Below are 24,146 nucleotides of genomic sequence, written 5' to 3'. Positions count from 1 at the left end.
TGGAATTAAATTTGATGGGATTTTCTCTCCTGTAGTCAAGATGACTACATTGAGAACCATTTTGGGTTTGGTTGCAGTTGAGGATATGGAGCTCATATAGATGGATGTAAAGATTGCGTTTTTATATGGTGATCTGCATGAAGACATATATATGCAGCAACCTGAAGGGTTTGTTGAACAAGGAAAAGAAAAAATGATATGTAAACTCAAAAGGAGTTTGTATGGGCTGAAACAAGCGCCAACAGAATGGTATCATAAGTTTGATACACTCATGCAGTCCCAAGGCTTTCATAAAAGTCAAGTGGATCACTGCTTGTACACCAAGAAGGCAGCAAATGGCAGCCTGATTATCTTGGTTTTGTATGTAGATGACATGATGATTGCTGGCAGGGATACTCATGCCTTGGATTCACTGAAGCAAAGTCTTCATGGCAGTTTTGACATGAAGGATCTGGGTGATGCAAATCACATTCTTGGCATGAGAATACTTAGAGATAGATCTAAAGGCTTACTCTATCTATCTCAGCAGGAGTATACCTCCAAAGTTTTGCAACGTTTCCATATGGAATGGGGAAAAACAATTGGGTTTCCATTGCCTCCATATGTGAAACTCAGTGCAGAGGACAGCCCTACATCTGATGATGAGAAGGCTGAAATGGCCAAGATACCATATGCTTCAGCTGTGGGTAGTTTGATGTATGCTATGGTTGCTACACGTCCTGACATTGCTTTTGCAGTGGGAGTGGTTAGCAGATACATGGCAACCCCTGGCAAGAAGCATTGGGATGCAGTGAAAGGTATTATGAGATACCTCAAAGGCACAAAGGAGTTGTGCATCTGCTTTGGAAAGCAGAAGGCATCTGTCGTTGGCTTTACAGATGCATACTATGCTAGTCATGCGGACTGCAGGAAGTCCACTTCTGGGTATGTGTTTACTTTCACAGGAGGAGCAGTCTCTTGGATCTCCAGGCTACAAAAGTGTATTGCATTGTCTACTACAGAGACAGAGTATGTGGCTGCCACTGAGGCATGCAAGGAGGCTTTATGGCTTTCACGTCTGGTGGGAGAGCTTGGCATCACAGAGTTACCTATTCTCCATTGTGATAGTCAGAGTGCTATCATGCTAGCACGGAATCCTGTCTTTCATGCAAAGACAAAGCACATACATGTGAAGTACCACTTCATTAGAGATGTACTTGACAGCAAGAGCATTAAGCTTGTCAAAGTGTATACAGATGATAATCCTGCAGACCTCCTCACGAAGGGTCTTCCAGCAGAGCGCTGTGCTCGTTGCCGACAGATGATAGGAGTTGGATAGATATATTTATTTCAGCTTTGTACATACCTAGACTTAGCTGATTCTTTTCTCCTCTTAAGGCACATTGCCTTTAGGTGGGAGGTTGTTGGGAATAAAGGACCATCGTGCCTTTTATATGTGCATGGGTGTGAACATACCCATAGCACATTGTACTTTCATACATATATCTATCTAAAAACCTAAAGTGGTACACTCGTCATTGTACCGAAAAACGTGTTCTCTCTACTCTGCTCTCTCGTACTCTCTCACTGAGCGTAATGAGTCTGCCTCGATCTCCGTGCCTAATCGATTCCTACAAGTACTCTCTCTCTGCCTCTGCTGATGTGTATAAGCACTGCGTGTCTTGATCCTCGCGCCACCGGGCGCAACAGTTATCTTACCAAGGGAGTCCAAGTAGTCACCCCAAAGAGAACAGGGCATCAGATAAAGGGTGCACGTCAACTTCCCAATGGCCTACCAAGCCCTACAAAGGCAGATGGAACCACATTGAACTTTTTTTTTTAAAGTGAGTTAAATTGTATGGGATGCGACCGATTAAGTAATAGTGACCCAGAAGACGAGAGAGGGGAGGAAACACCCAACACATCACAAAACAGTACAAGCTTACCCATCTATTCAAGGGTGTCAATGACAAGGAAAAACATGTGATGAGGTATCCATGTGATGGAGTACAGTGGTGTGGTGACAACAGCTGCCAATGGAAAAGGCTTAGGATCCGCTCAAGCGGTGCTCTGCACAATGAGATGCAAAGTATGCTACATGCTGAAGAATGCTCACGCAGCAGGTGCCACTTGGGCACTGTCCCTCAAGGGAAAATTGTTCACTTGCCCAAGTGCCCTAATACAACGATAATAAAATCATGCAACACAAAGGGGAAGGTACAACAAAGGGAAGAAGCCGATGTCAAAGACAAAGTACTTAAGCCTATAGAATACCAAGAAGGGTAGGAACCCCCTCTCAACCTGGATGTGGATGCCAAAGAAGAAAGAGCAGCCTGATGTCGGTCTTCGTGTGGTGCCGAGAACCATAAGAAATGGAAAAAGATGATGAAGATAAAGTGGATGAAGCGCCCCGTTGGAAGAGCAAGGTAGAAATCACCGCCATGATAGCAAGAGAGATGTTACACGATCTGTCTCGGGAGGTGAAACCTCTATGCTGGAAGAAGAGCAAGCACTCCTAGGATGATGAAACCATGAAAGGAACGGTGCGCATCCCCACATCTCTAGCCCAGGTAGGACCAAAGCAATTTGCAAGTTAGCCTTACACTGAAAGACAAAACCCTGCAAAAGAGATGAGAATCCGCAAACACAGAGATCAGTGGTGAGATGCTCCAAAGCAAAACATAACAGAGAGAAAATCTACTGAAAAGACAATGCAATGAATGTATATGTGTGTGAGTAAATGCGACAGAAGACTTAAGAATGGAAAAGCTAAGGACAATGAATCCTATGGGCCCGACTCTAAGAGTGCGAAAAATGGATGCTAGACTGACCTAGGGTATCCTAAAGGACCTGGAGACATGCTAGTCTAAGAAGGTGTCTACCATCGCGTACGTCTAGTAGCAAGGCTCTGCCAAGGGAACTCCTGACGAGGTGGAGAAGTGGGTGAGATAGATGCATAAAATGCAACGGGATCGGGACCTGCATACCAATCAGCCGATCCCTCAAGGGTAGTGAAAGAGATGTCATAGTGAAGCAATGCGGAAGCGAATGACCGTGACAAAGAGTGAACAAAGAGAGAAAAGAGAGAGAGAGAAAGAGACTGTGAAGCGCAAAAAATCTGCAGTGAAGAATGCTGTATAAGGATGCAGAATTATACACAGGTGCAGAGAAAATATCTGCGTATGTCTCCACCTTGAGGACCACGATCTCCGTCAGCCCCAAGTACAATCTCCATCACCAGCAAGCTGAAATTTGTCAAATACAAGTGTATAAAACTGCTAGAAACTCATCCTTATAAAGGCTGAAAAGAATGCCTCAAAAATAACCCGAAATAACTAGGCCGGCTGCATTTAATGCACCGACTACAATCACAAACTGCAGTCGGACAATCCGACTGCTGCCACATGGCACTGCTGATGTGGCGCAAGAGATGACTCTCAACACCCCCTCTCAGATCCTGGACAAGGCAGCAGACGAAGGGATCTGGAATGTCGATGAAGTAAAGCTTGGGGAAGCGCCTTCGTAAACAAATCTGCAAGATTGTCTTAAGTCTTGCAATACTCCACATCAATGGTCGCATCCAAAAGCTTCTCCCTGATGAAGTGATGCTGGAGCTCTATGTGCTCTGTCCGGGCATGGAATACGGGATTCTGTGCCAAGGCAATGCAACTCTCATTGTCGCACCGCAAGATAGTAGGATGAGTATGGGGGCAGCCAAGTTCCAACAACCACCGAAGCCACACAGTCTCACATGCGGTAGAAGACGCAGCCTGATACTCTACCTCAGTTGAAGATAGAGCTACCGTGGGCTGCTTCTTGCTACTCCAAGAGATAGCACCAACACCCAAGGTAAAACAGTAACCTGTAGTAGATTGCCATTGATCCACATCAACAGCCCAATCTGAATCACTCCAACCTGCAAGAACAAGATCAAAAGCACCTGTACCTGTGGGATAGGAAATCCCGAGGTCAGAGGTCCCCCTCAGAAACCATAGTATCCTCTGAGCAGCCAACCAATGCTCCTGCTGAGGTGCACTCATGAACCCAGCCAAGAGACCTACAGCAAAACATAGTTCAACCAGTGTGTTTAGGAGCCAAATCAAAGATGCAATCAACTGACGATAGTGGGTAGCATCCGCCAAAAGAGAATCTGCGTGTGAAGTGGCCTTCCAATTTGGATCCATAGGAATAGAAATGAACCGACAATCCTCCATCTCAAAAGTCACCAAGAGCTCCTATACGTATCTCTACTGAGAGATGAAAATCCCCCTCTGAGACTAATAAATCTCGTGGCCCAAACATATGAAAGGGATGACCCCACCTACACAGCTTACCCAAGGCACCACAATATGGATTTTGATCGTACGACTTCCCTTTGATCTACAATGTCAATGCTGCCAATCTTGAAAGAATGCCTGACCTTTGGGGCACAAGACCTTTGGCCCTCCATCAGTCACTTCTTGGAGGACGAGTTCATGCCATGTCCCAATCCCGCTTTCCTTAGAATGATGCACTATTTGAAGAAAAATGCAGATACAATGGGAATGGACTGATCAGTCCCAGCATGTAGCCCAAAGCGCGAGTGATGGCGCCAAATCAAGCTAATGGCAATGGCAGCACCAAGCACAAAGTGTCGAAGTGTCGGAGCGTGCGCCTGCAAATGGAAGATTGAAGACTGAAGAGTGTGTGTATGTCTGCCAAGTGGGGAGTATGGCTATGAATAGCCAAAAGACCAAAGAACTGGCCAACCTACACCTATAGGGGCCATGAATGCTGGCCAACCAATAATAAATGCTGGTTACTCTCCGAAAAATGCCAGAGAAAAATAGGGAGGCCCAGAAAAAATCCAAATGATGATGCCAATGTCTAGCAGGTGTAGGCAAACTGTGGAAAGCAAAAACTGGCCTAGGAATGCACACAAGAATCTGACAACTGAAGAAAATGCACCTAAACTGCCAGAGCTCCTATGTCTCCATTAGACTCTGACAAAAGCTCATAACTAGGAGACAACAGACTAACATGACTAACATAGGTAGGCTAACACCCCCTCTCAGATCCTAGGAGCGTTTGAAGACCCAACAACCTCATGTGATGAGGCATAGAAGCCTTGGACTAAGGCTTCGTGAAGAGATCTGCTACATTGTCCACCATGGGACAATACGCCACCGCTAACTTGGAATCCACGATCCGCTCTCAAACATAATGATACTGAACCTCAATGTGCTTCATGCGAGTATGAAACACAGGGTTCTTCACCAAAGCTAGAGCACTCTAATTATCCACACACAACTCCGTAGATCCAGGCTAGGAAAAGCCAATCTCCACCAACATGCAGCGAAGCTAAACCACCTCCATAGCTGTAGAACATAATTCACGATACTCTACCTCTATAAAAGAAAAGGCCACAATAGGCTGCTTCTTGTTGCTCCATGAGATAGCTTCCGATCCAAGGGAGAAGGCATAACATGTAGTGGACCATCTCAAATACACATCACTTGCCCAATCAAAATCACTCCAACCAAAGAGAGTAACCCCCTCTCCATGCATGATCCCCGTAGGATCGAATCCCCTATAAATAATGAAGAACGTGCAAGGTTGCTCTCCAATGCTCTTGAGTGGGAGTCTTCATGAAAGAAGACAACCTAGCCACAACAAAAGAAATATCCAACCAAGTGTGAATAAGCCAAATGAGGGAGCCAACAAGACACCTATAACAAGTGGCATCCGTAAGGGGAGCTCCAATTGCCAAAAGCTTGGACTCTGGGTCCATGGGGCATGAAATAGGTTGGCAACCGGCCATACCAAACTCCGAGAGAAACTCAAAAATGTTTATGTGCTATGAAACTAAAATGCCCTATGCCATCTCATAAATTTCCAATCCAAGGAAGAAGTGAAGGATCCCTAGAATTGTCATGTCAAACTCCTGTGTCAAAATCTCCCAAGTACGATTAACCTCCTGAGTATAGCTCCCTCTAATGATAAGATCATCCACATACAAGATGAGCAAAACACACCTGGCACCCTCAACCTTGAAGTATAGATTGGGATCATGAGTCAATCGATGGAAGCCACTCTGTAAAAAGAATCGATCAATCCTCTGATACCAAGCTCTAGGAGCCTACTTCAGGCCATAGAGAGCCTTTCCCAATCGATAGACATGGTCATTCTTTCCCTGCACAAGAAAACCTGAAGGCTATGAAACATAAATCTCCCCTCAACGATACTATTCAAAAAGGCAGACTTTACATCCATCTCATAAACAGGCTAGCAATGGTGGGCTGCAAGAGCCAAGATAGCCCAAATAGTAGACATCCAAGCCGTAGGTGCAAAAGTCTCAAAATAGTCCAAACCTACTCTCTGAGCAAAACCCTTGGCAAGAAGCCTGGCTTTGTGTGTTGGGGTAAAGGCGCATCCGTTGTACCGCCCCGTGTATTACTACACTGACAGTACCCGCCACTGCACACTGCAGGTGGCGGGTGCCCGTCACGTCACTTTATTCTTTACATTCATTTTAGTGACTAGTAAATAAAGGAAGGCCCGATCACACATTGTGACTGTTGGAGTTCCCATTTATTGTCTCTCTCTTTCTTGCTCTTGCTCTCCCGCCATAGCTCGCGTGCAAGCTTCGATCCTTCTCACCTTTCAACTGGTATCAGAGCTTGGCTTCCTCTTGCTCGAGCTCGACTCGATGCTTCTCTACCTTCGTATCGACTCCCTTCACGCATTGGATCTCCATCCCAGCAGCCATATCCGATCTCCCCGAGCTCCCATCACTCCCCGGCTTCCCGAGCACCTTCCCAGCCTATTGAGGCACCTTCAAGGCATTGGTACTGAGGTATTTGATCATTCTTTCAGGGTTTTATTTCAGTCTACAGGTTGCAAACAGCAAGGCAGCCATGGCTTCAAACCCTTGAAGCTTATTCCCCTCATATTGTGCCTTACACTTATCAAGGCTCAAAGAGGCTTGTCATAGGCCTTTGATAGGCCCTTCTTGAGCCCCCCATTACCCCCTTTCAGCCTATGTGGAGCAGCAGCAAGTTCAGCACCAACATGGCAAATTGCGCCATTTTTTCCAGGGAGCACTCATCTACTTCAGTCCACACTTGGCCATTGCTTCTTGCTCTCTACCTTGATCAAGAGGGCTATTAGACTTCATGTTTGATGTCATTCAAGCTTTGGGCATTGGTCTTGATCATTCGGGGCTGATTTCTTCAGATTTGGGACTGTCATAAACTATCATAACAGGCTGAAAACACGACAGCACCATTGGCATTCGCATTTGTTGCTTACACTCCATTCCGGTTGTGCTATTTGATGCCCGTATGCGGTCTACTTGATGCCCGAATGTCTTGGGAATGTATCCACATGATTATGCCATGGTTTTGGCCTAAAATATTGGCTGATTTGGGACTGTCATTTACTGTTATACAGTGCTGGAAACAGGGCAGCCACACTTGGCATTGGCATTTGATGCTTATACTCTACTCCGGTTACCTTGTTTGATGCCCGTATGCGGCCTACATGATGCCTAGTGCCTCGGGAATGTATGCACATGATTATGCCATGATTTTGGCCTGAAATATTGGCTGAAATTTCTCAGTTTTGACTGTCAAACTTGGCTGTAATAACAGTGGGCTGAAGGTACTTTGGATGCTTTGTCACTTACCTATTGGTACCGGATGTATGCTTTGGGATTTGCCATCATGTATCTGACATTTGGGGACGACTTTGAGCTCATGTTTGAATCTATGGAATGTATTTGAGCTACGCATAAGCTCCGTCTTGGTTGGTATTCACTGGCATTTGGACTGACTTGGCATGCTCTTGGACCGCTTATGCCTCATGTCTATGCTTGGCAGTTAGGCTTCATACATTACATGCTTTGGTTCGTGATATATGCCGCTTGGTTCGTCTATGCTTTACCGACATTGGGAGGTTTGCCTTGGATGTATCTGAGCATTTCGACTCAGTTTGATCATTTACTTGGTTGCTTCCATCAGTTGCTTCATGTATGTCATGCTCTTGGGATGCGTATGACGCATTGACTTGGTCACTTGTCACTGGTACTTTGTCTTGGGTTGCTTGAGCCCTTGAGCTCGTTTGTACGCCTTTTGTGCCAGTGGGAGCATCTTGCATGCTTACTTGACCTTGAGCAGGGATTACATGCTATTGGAGCAGTCTATGTCATTGAGCAGTTACAGATGTATTGAGACTTTGGGATTATACTCCGACAATTGGATGTTGCATTGAGTATATGTCTTGGTTCACAGGATGCTTATGAGCTGAGTCTCAGTTTTGGATCCGCTTTCTTTTGAGCAGACACATATTTGTGTCAGGTTTTGGCAGTTGGTTCTACATTTTGCCTAGATTGTCTGGGGGTGTGCCTCTTACTGGCAGATGCTATTTGACATCTCTCAGTGTTATGCTCATGTATTTTCACTGTAATTTGGCTTTGCTTTGTCCTCTTTATGCCGGCTTTGGACCTAGCATTGTTTAGTTGACATTAGATCCAGTTTTGGGACAATTTGCTCTCATTATTGCAATTCTGAAATTTATTACAGCAAGCATTTATTGGTGGACTGAGCAGTATTTTTTATGCTGAAATTTCTTGATTTGGTGTACCGCACCTAGTACTAAGTGGGCAGCATCTTTTGGCACACTTTTCTCGCCATTTAGAGCTCATTTCAATGGATTTTGGGCATTTTCTGCAGTAAAACAGCCAGCAGTTTTACATTGTCTGTGCATTTCCAGCCTGCATTATGGCGTCCTCTTCGATTGATAATGCCATATTTAACATCACAAAGTTGGATGGTACCAACTACTCTTATTGGAAGAGTCGAATTTGGCAGGTCTTGGTGCAGAAATCTCAGATTAAGCCACTTCGGTTGAGCGGGGAGCAGCTTGAAACTATGGACAATGACGACTGGCTTGAACTTGATGAGCTATGCAAGTCCACGATTGTATTGTCTCTCACTAAACAGGTCATTATAATGTATTTGAGGAAGCACAGAGTACATGGGATCTATGGAATAAGATCAAGAATCTTTATGATAAGAAAAGTCCGGCGAGTCAGATGTACTGGTTGAAGTAGCTTATGGATCTGCGCATGAAGGATAATGTGACTATGTCTGCTCACTTGAGCCAGTTCCATGCTATACTGAAGAACCTGACTTCGCAGGATATCACCTTTGGAGAGGAAGTAACTCCTCTTTTCTTGCTTGGGACTCTGAATGAGTCATGGGATGTATTCCGCACTGCCCTATGTGCCTCTAGTGCTACTCTGAAACTGAATGATGTTGAGAGTGCTCTTCTACAGGAAGAGGTTAATCGCAAAAACTTGGATACCCCTCGTGTTTCACATGCTTTGACAGTTAGAGGCAGGAATGACAGGAATGATCGTGGTCATGGCCGTGGCCGTGGCCGTGACTCGCAGAAGGGTCAGTCTAAATCTCGTGGAAAGTCGCGTAGTAAGTCGTGTGGGCGCAACGCTAATGTCACTTGTCATCATTGTGGGAAAAAGGGCCATATCAGACCACAGTGTCATGAGTTGCGCAATGAGAAGCGCAAGGATAAGGGGAAAGAGAGTGTGCAGGAGAAGTCCTCTGATCGCAGCATAGTACCTGCGAAGTCCAGCGTCAAGATTGAAGAAATTAATGTCACGCAGACCGAGGATTCCAATGGTAGTGATGAGTTCATACTTGCAGCTAGTTCTTCTGATGCCTCACACTTGACTAAGACACCTAGTATGTATGCACAGTGCTGGTTATTGGATTCAGGTGCGTCCTTCCATGTGACGCCTTACCGTGAGTGGTTTCACTCTTACCGTACTGTATCTGGATCAATCAGACTTGGAGATGACAGGTCTCTTGGTATTGTGGGCTGTGGAGATATTCAGTTGCAGTTTTCCACTAGCAGTTCCTTTTTGCTCAGGGATGTACGTCATGTACCTGCGCTTACGCGCAGTCTTATGTCTGCAGGACAGTTGGATGATGCAGGGTTTCATGTCTGTTTTGGGGATTCTGCCTGGAAGATTACCAGAGGCAGACTTGTGCTTGCTAGAGGCGCCAAGGCTGGCAGCCTCTATCCTCTTGTTGTATCTGGGTCTTCTGCAGACCATGTTTTGGCAGTGGGCTCTATCCCACATGTATCACTTTGGCATGCCCGTTTGGGGCATATGTCTTTGAAGGGAATGAAAATGTTATCTGGTTTGCAATATCTTCCGCCTTTGGACTATGCACGTTTTGACTCGTGTGATCATTGTCTTTATGGTAAGCAAAATAGGTCTACGCATAAGAAATCGGATAGGCCATGCATGAGTGAGCCCTTGGCTTTGGTGCATTTAGATGTTTGTGAGCCCATGCCGTGTATGTCTATGGGTGGCGCGAAGTACTTTGTTACCTTCATTGATGATTTTTCTAGGAAAGTGTAGGCTTATCCCATAAAGCAAAAGTCCGATATCTTGGCAGTCTTTCAGCGTTGGCTTGCTCTTGTTGAGAACCAAACTGGGTATAGGCTGAAATGCCTTAGGACTGACAATGGGGGAGAATATGTCTCACATGCTTTTGAGCAGTTTTGTGATGACAGGGATATTAAGCGTCAGTTGACCGCCCCTTACACCCCCGCCCAGGATGGTTTGGCTGAGCGCATGAACAGGACTATTCAGGAGCGTGTCCGCTCTATGCTTAGCCATGCAGGCCTACCACAGAGCTTTTGGGCTAAGGCAGTTAGTACGGTAGTGCATGTCATAAACCGATTGCCTTCTAGTGGATTGGATTTCCAGATTGTAGAGGAAGTTTAGGCTGGTAAGCCACTCTCTTATGCGCATCTCCGTGTCTTTGGATGTGAGGCATTCTGCCATGTGCCCAAGGACAAGAGGAGTAAGTTGGATCCAAAGAGCATTAAATGCATCTTTCTTGGTTATGGTGATTCAGGAGAGATGGGCTATCGCCTATGGGATCCGCAGGCACGAAAAATAGTACGCAGCCATGATGTAGTCTTCCATGAAGACAAGATGCACAGGCAGCCTGAGAAGGTGGTTGAGATCCGCAGAGTGATCTTTCAGGAGGAGCCTAGAGCTTCTGCACAGCCAGTTGGACAGCCTACAGCTACAGCAGATGCTCATGGTCAGGGTGTTGGACAGGCAGCAGAGCCTGCAGTGAGACGATCTGCTAGAGACAGACGTCCACCTGATAGATTTCAGCCCTCTATGCATTATGTTTTGGTTACAGCTGCAGGAGAGCCTTTCACTTATGATGAGGCTATGCGCAGGGGTGACAGTCACTCCTGGGAGAGAGCTATGCAATCTGAGATCGACTCCTTGCATAAGAATGAGACTTGGGATTTGGTTGCCTTGCCTAAGGGCAAGAAGGCTTTGCCATGCAAGTGGGTGTACAAGCTAAAAAGTACCCCTGGACACCCCAAGCCGGCATACAAGGCTAGATTGGTAGCAAAGGGTTTTAAGCAGGAGCATGGTGTAGACTTTGATGAGGACTTTTCTCCTGTGGTTAAGATGACCACCCTGCGCTTGGTCTTGGCTTTGGTTGCTCAGCTTGACTTAGATCTATATCAGATGGATGTCAAGACGGCTTTCTTACATGGGGACTTGCATGATGAGATCTATATGGAGCAGCCTAAGGGCTTTGCAGAACCTGGCAGGGAGCACCTAGTGTGCAAGTTGAAGAAAAGTCTTTATGGCTTGAAGCAGGCACCTAGGGAATGGTATCATAAGTTTGATGTCTTTATGCAGTCACAGGGCTATAGTAGGAGTGCTATGGATCCGTGTCTTTACACGAAGAAAGCCCATGATGGTTCATTGCTTATTTTGGTACTCTATGTGGATGATATGCTGATAGCAGGGAAAGCTCATGATGAGCTAGATGCTCTTAAATCTCAGTTGAAGAAGAGCTTTGAGATGAAGGATTTGGGATAGGCCTCTCACATACTTGGTATGCGCATTAGACGCGACAGGCATCAGGGACTCCTCTACTTGTCACAGAGGGAGTATATTCATAAAGTCCTTGAGCGCTTCCGCATGCAGGACATAAAGCCTATTGGCTGTCCATTGCCTTCTTATGTGAAGGTATCACAGGCCGATTGTCTGCAGACAGATGAGCAGAGGGCCGAGATGGCCCAGATCCCTTATGCTTCAGCCGTGGGCAGTTTGATGTATGCCATGATAGCCACTCGTCCAGATATTGCCTTTGCAGTTGGTGTTGTGGCACGCTATATGGCTACACCTGGTAGGAAACATTGGGATGCCGTGAAGGGTATCATGAGGTACCTAAAGGGCACAACAGATATGTGTATTTGCTATGGCAGCCAGGATAAAGGGGTCGTGGGGTACACTGACTCCGATTATATAGGACATGCAGATAGTAGAAAGTCCACTTCTAGCTATGTATTCACCTATGCTGGAGGTGATGTCTCTTGGATGTCCAGGGTTTAGAAGTGTACGGCTCTGTCTACCACTGAGGCCGAGTATGTTGCAGCCAACACTGAGGCTTGCAAGGAGGCCATATGGCTAGGCCATCTAGTTGCTGACCTTGGGATTGATGCTATACCTACACTGCATTCGGATTCTATGAGTGCCATTCAGTTGGCTAAGAATCCGGTCTTCCATGCGAAGACGAAACACATTGAGGTGAGGTATCACTTCATATGTGTTGTCGTGGAGGACAAGTCTGTTGACCTTGTCAAGATCTCCACTGACGAGAATCCTGCAGATCTGCTCACGAAAAGCCTCACTACTGAGCACTTTGCCTTCCTCAGGAGATTGATGGGCATTGGATGAGATGTTGCCTTTCCTCATCCCTTGTACCTATGTACAATTGTACTATCTTTTTCTTTTTTTTTCTCTCTCACTGGGGCAGATTCGCCTTTAAGTGGGAGGTTGTTGGGGTAAAGGCGCCTCCGTCGTGCCGCCCCGTGTATTACTACACTGACAGTATCCGCCACTGCACACTGCAGGTGGCGGGTGCCCGTCACGTCACTTTATTCTTTACATTCATTTTAGTGACTAGTAAATAAAGGAAGGCCCGGTCACACATTGTGACTATTGGAGTTCCCATTTCTTGTCTCTCTCTTTCTTGCTCTTGCTCTCCCGCGGTGCCCGTCACGTCACTTTATTCTTTACACTCATTTTAGTGACTAGTAAATAAAGGAAGGCCCGGTCACACATTGTGACTGTTGGAGTTCCCATTTCTTGTCTCTCTCTTTCTTGCTCTTGCTCTCCCGCCATAGCTCGCGTGCAAGCTTCGATCCTTCTCACCTTTCATTGTGCTTGTCCAAGGAACTATCTGCAAGATACTTGGTCTTATAGACCCACTTAACACCTATCACCTTCTGCTTCAAAGTACACAGAACCAACTCCCAAGTCTGATTACGCTCGATAGAATCGAGCTCCTCTTGCATGGCCTCATGCCAAACATCCTATACAAGAACCTCCTCAATTGTAGTAGGCTCATTGTCATAAAGAATCTCTAACATAAGAGCATAGTTCACACAAAGTGAACTATTCTGCTCGGCCTATAAGCGAGCTGATCTATGTGGACCTATAGGAGAAGCAAGGAAGTGAGAAACGCTTGAGTCCTACATGAGTTGTTGGTACCAACGAGGAATCTAAATAGGCTCATCTTGCCATGAGGGAGACTGCGTAGCCTCCGGCACCTACAATGCATCTATCTAGGGAAGGGACTCCCCCCCTCAAGAAGACTCCCCCTATGACAGCTGAGCATCCCTAGAAGACTCCACAGGGAAGGCTGAAGGGGTGGAAGTACTCGGTGAAGAAAAAGAAGACGTAATCGCATCCATCAAAGGTGATACATAGAGAATCGCCGCATCCTATGTAAAGACCACGCGGGTACTAAGCTGTGTAAGACCATGAACATGCAAGAGGCTAAAATCTAAATCCAGTACATAGAGAATTTTGGCCGAAGAAGACTACCTATCTGGCAATAAAGGAATAGTCCCCACTCCTCGAACGGGAATGATAGAATTGTCACCAATGGTGTCTGTGTCCCCCTTTGGCACTCAGGTCCTGAAGCCAATCCTCTTTGTAGATCATGTGAGAAAAGGCCCCACTATCAATGAGCCAAGGCTTCTCCTGAGCAGAAGAAGCAAGAGTTGTATCCTCCTCGGTATATACATGCACAAAGATAGACTTTGTTGTCGCTAGGGCAACCTTCGTATATTTCGAATCCTTCTTCTTTGGCTTCAAATGGGGATACATTTGCCAACACTTTTCGGGATGAGTGCCCTTTCCACAATGTGGGCACTTGGACTTCTCTTTCTTCTCATCCTTATTGTCTTCTGCTTCTTGCCCTTGGCCTGTACCTTCTTCTTCCCCTCTCCACCTATACCTGCTATAAATGCCTCAGTGGAGCCAGAACCACTAGCCTCAACTTCTTTGAGTTGCTCATTATGCTCCAAGACAAGCGGTAAAAGCTCCTCCCATAAGTGTGTCTCACAGGTCCTCGATGTGATAAGGCTAGTGTAGAAAACATTGAACTACTAAGGAGATGGCAGCTTAGTCAAAAGGACCATAGCCATGTCTTCACAGGATATCATCCAAACAAGAGAGGCGACCTTACCTCTCATACCCTCCATCCTTGTTATGTGATCCTTCGTAGAGGAGAAAGGATCCACAACTTCTTCTCAAGGGAAATCCTATGGGCAAATGTCTTGTGTTGATACAAGGACGCAAGCTTCTTCTACACTTCTACTGCGATCTTCAACTTGCGAACATGCTTAAGGATAGAATCCTGCAAACTCATTTAAAAAAATGATCGAGCTCAAGAGTTGAGCCAATCCCACAAGGTTGCTCGGTCCATAGAAGTTCCATCTATTGTATCCTCCTTAGGGTGGGGGATAAAATCAAAAACAAGAGCCCAACGATCGAAGATGTCGAGTACGCACTCCACCTTACACAACCACAGCAAATAGTTCGAATCATCAAGTTTGTCTTCTTTGGATAATGAAGGTAAGACAAGCACTTACACCGAGGATATCAAGGACAGCATCTTCACTTTGAATGGAGCCTTCTATGACAGATGAATGGAAGGGGAATGGGTGCAAACAAGGGACTCCTCTCACCGACTAAAATTGCGATAATCGCGTCCCCTCTCAAAAGAGTATCTAAAAAGAAGCTCCTCTTCTCAATCATCAAAGATCGTGAACTGGTAAGACATCTTTGATCCTACAATCACCCAAAAAGCTGCATTTTGATAGACACAATGTGGGAGATAGAAGGCAATCAACTACACGAACTATAGATGTGTCGTCTATCAAGAAAAAGCTGTCGCCCGCCACCAAAAGGGGATCGCCTGCACTAGGAAGCTGACACCTATGCCAAAAGTTGTCGCCTGAGCCAAAACACTGCCGCTTGCAAAATGCAAATTTGTGTTTGCTGCAAAATGCAAAAAGCTGGAATAGCCTAATGTCTAGACAAGGTCACCTAGTCTTGACTAATGTCGCTTGGTCTTCAGAAGGGTTGACTCTAACAGGAGTTCGCAACCAAGAGATGACAGATTGACATGAGTAACATTGACAGACTTACAAATTTACTTGGACCGATTTTCAATCCATTTTTCGAAAATGTTTCATGACTAATGATCGGATTAAAAAATTCCGAAAATCATTTGAGCTTGATATAGGGAAGAAAAGCTTGGATGTATACTCATAGGAATTTAAAGATTTATTGCATAAGACAAAGGCCTTGGATAATCCTCAAGCATTGCTCTACATGCAATACCCTTTTGGATTGCCGCTGGACTACCTGAATGAGATGCTCCGCAAATCTCTTCACTTGCTCAAGGACATCTACAGGTATGCAAAGAATTTTCATAATACTTTGGTTGCAAGTAGGGACAACCAGTCAACTAGGGATTCCCATCGAGCTGCCTCAATCTTTAAGTCAAAGAAATCATCTACCCCGAGAGCAAGTCATCAGCCAATTTCCGAATTGCATTAAAAAAAAAGACAATAAGCATAAGGTCACTCCCAACGAGGATCGCTCAAAGGATCATTGTTTCGCCTACCATTAGACGCGGATCATTTTTGCGGTGATCATGAGTGTGCCCAAAACAAAAAGGCAAAGACTACTTCCGAGACTTCAATAAATACTCTTGAGGCTCCAAGTATTTCTTCAGAAATTTTATTCAAAGAATGTTTTGTTAATGTTGGCAATAGCAATAGTAGTCCGATTAATAAAATTGTTTTTGGACCGCATGATCTTTTAAAGATCACAAGGCATCTTTGATAATGGTTCTACTCATTATTTTATTTCTTCTCGCTTGATGCAAAGATTGCAACTCCACACAGTACTTGCTAACCGCGTTTATCGTGTCTGACATACAGAGGGCCTTACAGTGGATCGCTGGGATAGAATGGTGTCATATTTAAATCTTTCGATCCATAGTCAAATCATGGATTTCCAACTTATGAGCCTTGACCATGTCGATATTATTCTTGGTATGCTATGGTTTTTAAAAAAATATTCCTCCTTGTATATTGATTATAAAAATCATGTACTGTCTTTTCAATTTGATGGTTGTTTCCATGTGATCGAGGGCTGTTTACCCTCTGGGATGACAAAAAATAATATACATATGATTTCAGCAATGGAGTTTACTCAATGTTTTTCCGATCCAAGTATTACTACTTATATTTGTTTCATTTGAAAAAAATTCAATCATCTAATAATCAATGTAATTTGATTCTTTTAATAATAATCCAAATATAAGTTCAAATGTAAGTGAGTATTTGGATCCGATATTATATGACTATGATGATGTTTTTCTTTTAATAATAATCCTAATATAAGTTCAAATGTTAAGTGAGTATTTGGATCTGATATTACATGAGTATGCTGATGTTTTTCCATCCAAGTTACCTAGCAGACTTCTGCCGTCTCACGGAACCTTAGATCATCGTATTGAAACTTCGCCCGGTAGCCATCCTATCTCTCAACCACCTTATAGGTTTAGCTCGAAAGAGGAGAACAAGATAGCTAAGCAACTTCAAGACTACTTGGCTAAGGGTTATAGTAAGCCAAGTAAATCCCCATGGGGCATGCTTGTCCTCCTCGCCAAAAAGAAGGATGGCACAATGCGCTTTTATATCGACTACAAGGGTCTCAATAAGATAACCATCAAGAATAAACATTCATTGCCAAGAATGGATGACCTTCAAGATCAACTTTATGGTGCGTTAGTTCACTAAATTCGGTCTAAGGTCTAGATACCATCAAATACGGATAGCTTCAAAGAATGTCTCGAAAACTGTGTTTCGAACGTGATATGGGCATTATCAGTTTTTGGTGCTATCTTTTGGATTGATCAATACTCCGGCAACTTTCCAACAGATAATGAATAATCTATTTTGTCTGTATCTAGAAAAGTGAATAATCATTTTCCTTGACAATATCATTATTTATAGTGAGTTGTTAGCACTTCACATTGCACTTGTTTGATACACTGCACTCAAGGGTCGCCTCCTGAATTTATCAAATACTTCCATGCCAAGGGTTGGGTTGATGCACCTTTTGCACCATCGTTGAGCACTAGCACGACATGATGCACGCTGTAGCTATATGCATTAAATCTTAGATACATACGCACTTTGAAAGCGCCTTTTATTGTGCACGCACGAGAATTGGGATATTTATCACCAAGTTAGGAACCTCTGGTTGAGTAGGAAAGGTGGTTGGGTGAGTTTGAGGGTCATGAAGGACGCTGCCGATTGGGAGATGAGTTATTTTGGTCAACATCTTGAGGACCATTATTTTCTTGAGTGATTGTGAGATTTTGGGAGGGTGGAGCGGAGTACAATTTTTATATTGCTAAGTGATGTTAGGTGAGGTTAAGAATTTAATTTAATCAAGGAATTGTGTTTGTATCTTACATGATGCACGGGCACATGTAGTTTGGCTAGGCACTATTTTTCCAGTGCATCCATCTTTTTTTGTGGAGCATCGCTTGTTTGATTGCATGGCATGAATCCAACAATGCATCTCTTCTCAAATCATGTTTGATTAAGCACGGTGTACATTTTTTTAAGCATGTTATTTAGGACACATTGCATGAACAAAATCAAGTACATATGAAGAAAATATCAGCCTTTGAAGACTCAAGGGGGGGAGAGCTAGAGTTATTGATCTTGGAGGATTAAGGCTGGAGCTGAACTCATTGGTTTCTATATTCGAAGTTGGTTATAAAGACTGCGTGATATATGGAAAAGGCAACATGTTCTAAAGGAAAGCTTGATCGAGGTGAACTAGCTTAAGATTGTGGGAAGTTGCTTATCAGCAGTCTTATGATTGATAAGATAAAGGCTATTTGGACTAATGAGAAGAGACCAGCTCTTTAAGTGGAGCTGGGAGGGTATTTGGAAGTGATTGGTTTGTTTGTTGGATAGTCAGTTTATCATGAAAAAGAGGGGCAAAATATTATCTATGAAGATTTCAAATTTATGACCAAAGAAGACCTCAAGAAACTTAACCTTGCAAACCTTATTGGGACGAATTTACTGCATGCATATATGCATGGATTCTTTACAAATTATCGACTCTATAATAAATGAAGGCCATGGCAGATCTTTTCTCTTATGGAACTAATAGGTAGCAGAGTATTCGAGAGAGATTTATTGAGGATCAGAGTAGCTAAACAGTCCCCTAATTGTTGAAATTCAAGTGGATGCAGTTGAGGTAGACAGAAAAATATCTGGCCATGAAGTTGACCCACACAAAAGTCTGAAATGTGTAAACAATGCAGAAGCTAGACTTGCTATGGATGATGGCTCGAATGGCAAAAAAGGAGCAATGCCTACTTCAGCTTCAGATTTTGTAACAAAAGAAGAATGCTGCTGCAATCCTCGAGGAATAATCATAATTGATTCATGATCGTCATTATTAACATGTCAAAGTTGGTCAAAGCATCGATTGATTAAGTGATGAGCTGCCGGCATAACAAATCAGGTGTTGGAGATGGTAGCAATGGTGAAGAGTGCAAGTGTTGAGCATGAGCAGTGATCGCTATGGCTCAGATCGCTATGGTGGTGATGGGCCTATTCGATATGAAGACGGTTTCAGAGACTGATCTAGGCCTAATGAAAGGCCAGGCAGACGCCCTTTGTACGTTGATTGCTGTTGATAGAACTGAATTCAAAGTTTTTGTACATCTGTAGTAAGGACAAATACTGCAATGGCAAAACTTGCTGCCTTCTGACTACAAAGACATTTGCAAGGGCTTTACGTTGCTACCAAAGGCGAAACAGAGCGCGCAGGCATTTTGTTTACCTTTCTATGGATGAGAACAATTGACATCAGACGAAACAAGACAGAAGGTGGTGATAGAAATAATGTCTTTCAATCTCTCATTCAAAATCTTAAGCCCTCATGAGTCATTACTCATCATCATCATCATGTTTAACATTGCCCAACAGTTTTTGTCAAAAAAGCCATGTTTTCGGTTTCCAACCAACCCACCCAACCACCACCACCCACCCCCCCCCCCCAAAAAAAAAAACCATGTTTTTAACTCTCAATTTTTTACTTCAAGAAACATTTCATAAGTTTCAAACTCAAAGAAACGTGTTTCTTTGCTCCTTTGATTCATTGAGTTATTCCTTCACTCTATACTCTTGTGTTTTTTTAAGTCTCTCTCAATTCAATTGTTTTCGTTGAATTCATACATGCTTTGCGCTTTCTTTGCAGACCCTAAGGTATTCTCCTCACACAATATCCCCTATAGTTGTAAGGCAAATTCATACTCTAGTAACATAGGTGTCATGTGTTAGACTTACAAGAGATATAGATGTCTAAGCTTGTAAGGTATTTACCGCACCATCAAACTCAAGAGGCACTTTGTAGAAAACAATCCCCACCAAATGGGCTTCAAGTAGAATTGTTTGCATGTCGCAAGCTGATCCTGGATCCATGTCACTCATAGGAATGATGGAATTGTGCTAGTCACCTCGAATTGAATAGTTTGCAACTGACAATAGATTATCAAAGAAGCCTCATATATAAGCTAAAGGAGTTAAACGCTAGTACGACTTTCTTTGAGATATGGTATTATTGAGTATGCTTTGGCATCATCAAAGTTCCAATCTAGGATTGCTTTCTCAAAGTGACTACGTCCTAATTAAATGAGAGAGAAGAGGGTCATTGGGGATGCAAGGCAAAATGTCACGAGGACGTGAAATTCTAATACTTTGCTTAGCATTTGATTAAAAGTTAATCAAATGTGCAAATGTGACTTGTGCATGTGAGGTGCAAGTTAATTATTTCACAATGTGGAAGCACAATTAAAGGCCAATCCCCGAGCAAACCAATGGGCAAATTGGTTTGAAGGCTTACTGGTCATTTATAACAACAAGAGGCAATCGAAGAGAGAATGAGATTCAAGGAATCTCATTGTATTCCATCTAGATTGCAATCCAAGACAAAGAAATACCACTATAACACCAAGTTTGGGGCCAATAGGCTATCCATTGTCCAAGTTTAAGTGGTAACATTTGCATTTTAGATTATGCGAATTTTATGCTTGCTGTATTTGTTAATTAATCGGGTCATTACCACCCTCTCTGAGAAGGAAGGGACGCTTCAACACAAACCAGGCTTTCATCACTACACTCCAAGTTGGATAGTCACAATCTTTAAGCTTGTCATTAATGTAACAAGCATGAAGGAATGATTGATAAATAAGAAGCGAGTGCAGTGAGCGGAGGCATAACAATCAACACATGTGAACCTTTTCTTAGGTGTGTCAAATCAAGCTGAAAATACCTCAAGAATCAAAAAGCATAGGCAGTCAAAGGTTGACCCCTAACCCCCAAAAAAACGAAGGGAGGGGGGTGTACATAGAAGATGACAATGGCAGGGCTGATCAAAACACATGGTGCAGCTGTCAAAACACAAGGTAAAACCAAGATACTTGGGTTCTAATACTGCGTTCAACAAATATGGAGCAATGGAAGCAAAGCAATGAAGTGATTATATACATAGAGGACTAAGCAAAAGAACAAGAACACATGAACTCGTAGAAATAATGAAGACTAGAAATGGAATCCATATACCAAAGTACACGATATATAGTAGGGGAGACTTGTCCAACAAGGTAACAACACGAGGGGGGAAAAAACCTTCAGGAAGAAAATAGATATAAGAAAATGGGGCACTTTCCCAATGATTGCCCTTAGAACATGCAAAAAGCAAGGACTCAAGTTCTAAGGTAAGAATCAAGAATGCCAAAATAACCTCAACCTCTTCACATCCTTTTGTTATCATCCTCGGCGAATTTGGATTCATTTTACTAAGTTCCTTGGGTTGGCATGATCTTCAGTTCATGCAAACAATGTTTGAGGGTACAGTAACATGTGATGAGTTGTGGGGATGGGGATGAGAATGGGGACAAGAGCAGGAATTGCCATCACTTGTTACCATGAGAGGGGGTTCTAACATGGGGATGGGACTAGGACAAGAAGCTAGAAAATGGTCCTCCCTTGTTACTATGTTTGATGGTCATTCTACATTTATTTCTGGTGATGGAGATGCATCCCAAAGCTTGATCCACGATCAGTTCACTTAGAAATATCATCTCCATAGCATAATAGCTAGTGTAATATGAGTAGTAGAGCTGATCTTTAGGCCCAAAAGAAAGTGGGAAGTGCCACTTGTTGGAGCAATTTCGTGGATCTTCACTTACATCTCAAGTTGAGATTTGCAGGTGGCATGTACCTCGCATGGCACTATTGCACCCCTAGTGGCTCGAACTTAGCACAAGTGGCAATTGCTTCTCGCATCCAAGTAAACAAGAGAATTTAGAAGGGCTGCCTTGCAGGACTCTTCTTTTATCTTATCAGCAAGGAGATGAGGTCAATAGACAAAGAACTGCAACAGAACCATGAATACCATGCTATATTGCTATTATCAAGATCATCATGGCATGAGAGTACTTGCCATTGTTTAAGCATGTGAGAGACATGTGATTAATGATACAGTTCACAATTCCACCAAGCGGACCCTATCTAAGATAGTCTATGGGCTCTCTATCAACGTCATCTTCAAATGAGCCTTGGAGACACCTACATGGAACTCAAATCAGCAGATCATGGGCATGGATCTGTTGTTGATGCAAGTTCAAGAGAACATCCAGAAAGCAAGCAACCGCAGAAGGGTGCTAACAAACACTAGTGGTGTGAGCTCAACTTCCATGAATGTTCAACATCGCTATCTTCAGGATCCCTAGATTCTAAAGCAACTAAAATACAAAGAGATCGAGGATATTTGTCATGCTAGTTCTACTTTTGGTCCAACATGAAATATAACAGTGCATTGATTAGCAAGGGTTCAAAGGGACACTCAGTCATGCCTTCAAAACAAGCTGCACCTTCATGAACGGTAGAGCAGAATTCACATGGCCAGGCTGAAAACTTCAAAATATACGTGAGGCTGCTTATACATGCATAAGTTCTTGCTGTACAAAACTATCCCACGGGCCATCGCACACTTACAGCTTATGCCACAAACATAAAACAAAACCCACATTTTCATGCACAACAAAAATCTTTGCTCTGACACACCTGTATGTGACGTCCAGAACCAAGCCCCTGTAATTCGAGAGGCTGTTGTCAATTTCAGCGTCCTGCAGGTCCCATTCTTCAAACATGTCTGATGTTTCAAAGCTGCTACAGTCTGTGGAAGCCGGTCTCCTCGCAGACTGCTTGGGAATTGCGCACCCCTTGAGCTCTACTTTGAAGAAGGAAGCCTCGAGGTCATCAGAGGAGGCCATTGCACAGGGGCGCCATTCTGCAACCCCGGGGAGCTTCCCTTGCATCAGCCCCGGGAATGAGCAGGAGAGGAGGCGACGATGGTGCGCAACAGCGACGGCAGAACCATGGAAGCTGGGGTATTCTCCGAGCAGAAGCTCGTTGGTGCGCTGAGTCCTCATCTGCGAGGGAGCTGTGAGCTATGTCGACGAATTCGTGTGTCTCTGTTTTTAGAAAATGTTAGTAGGGGGGGGCGGGGGCGTGTTCGATGATCGGAAGATTAAAACGAAGCGAGCTACGCCTCGGAGCGAAGTGCAGAGGGCGATGGCGAGACGAATTCTGTCACGTGCCTGCACTCCGCCCCTTTGCGTTTTGATCGTCTGTTGTCTCTCTCTCTCTCTCCACTGGAGAATATCATCGCCAGTGGTGGGTATATGCTCGAGTTGGAAGAATCCCCGAGTCCTGATTGGGACACGCGTCTCAGAGACACATTTTACAGGTATGAGTTCACTGATAATTACTGTACGATGATATGATGATATTCTATATACTCTATATGGGACCTGTTCCCACCAGAGTTTGGTTTGCAACCAAGGTTCAGACCAAAACCAGCAAGTTCCCATGGATTCATGGTTTGCCCTAGGTTTCAAACCCAAAATCCCATTGGACCTTGGGTAGGGGCTGGCTCAAGGTGGTTTCCGGTCCCTTTTAACTAATGGCTATACAATGAAGGTAATTGATTACCTTTGATTCTTTCTCTTTTTTCTTCTTCTAGTGCTACTTCTTCTTCTTCCCCCTATCCACTCATGGCACCTTCTCTTGGCAGATTTGTTTTCGTGTTCTTTATGTTGTCATCTCCTACACATTTGCTTTCAAATTTATTTTGTTGTCATATCGTGCACATCTCCTTCTATAGCAATTATCAATTCGCATTCCCTCTTCCTAACACTTGAGACAAACCGACAGAGCTCAGGCTAACTGGCAATGGGGGTAGGGCTAACAGACCTCTTCTAGGTTCGAGAGGCGATCAAGTGGCAACTAGTGACTGCCTACGTCGCATTCTCTCTCTGGCATGTTGTCATCAAAGCTCGTGGGTACTAGGGGTGGGGTGGGGTGTTAGCTCTGTGGCCAACGGAACTACAACTCTTGGACTACCAATGAACCCCCTGGTCCCACCATATATGCATCATTGCGCCTGCCATACATGCATCATTATTGTCGTGTTGTTGAGGGCAATGCACATGGAGGAGGTGCAACACACCAACATATAGGTGGACAATTGTAAAGGGTCAAAGGGGGAGCTGAGCTAAGCTAAAGCATGTGGTGCAAGGCATCACTATTGAGGAGCATAGCTAGAGGTCGCTATCAATGTCGAGTACAACATGAGGTCATTGCTAGGTGTT

At 44.1% G+C, this 24,146-nt stretch overlaps 1 protein-coding gene across 2 annotated transcripts in view; it reads right to left on the bottom strand.

Moving 5' to 3' along the window:
• LOC148034766 (HNH endonuclease) overlaps nt 1–23,172 on the bottom strand; it is a 118,420-nt gene extending 95,248 nt beyond the window's left edge. Inside the window, exon 1 of one of the 2 annotated variants that reach the window (XM_087679741.1) lies at nt 22,558–23,172. In XM_087679741.1, coding sequence (XP_087535867.1) covers nt 22,558–22,925 — 368 coding nt within the window. In that variant the 5' untranslated portion in view covers nt 22,926–23,172. The remainder of the gene's footprint in view (nt 1–22,557) is intronic. The other variant, XM_087679740.1, reaches the window with a different exon arrangement.
• Between the last annotated feature and the right edge of the window lie 974 nt (nt 23,173–24,146).

The sequence above is a fragment of the Lygodium microphyllum genome, chromosome 6, assembly GCF_053477565.2.
Source record: "Lygodium microphyllum isolate KBCC chromosome 6, Lygodium_microphyllum_v1.1.10, whole genome shotgun sequence".
Classification (NCBI taxonomy): Eukaryota; Viridiplantae; Streptophyta; class Polypodiopsida; order Schizaeales; family Lygodiaceae; genus Lygodium; species Lygodium microphyllum.
This window is presented reverse-complemented; position numbering and strand designations above follow the sequence as displayed.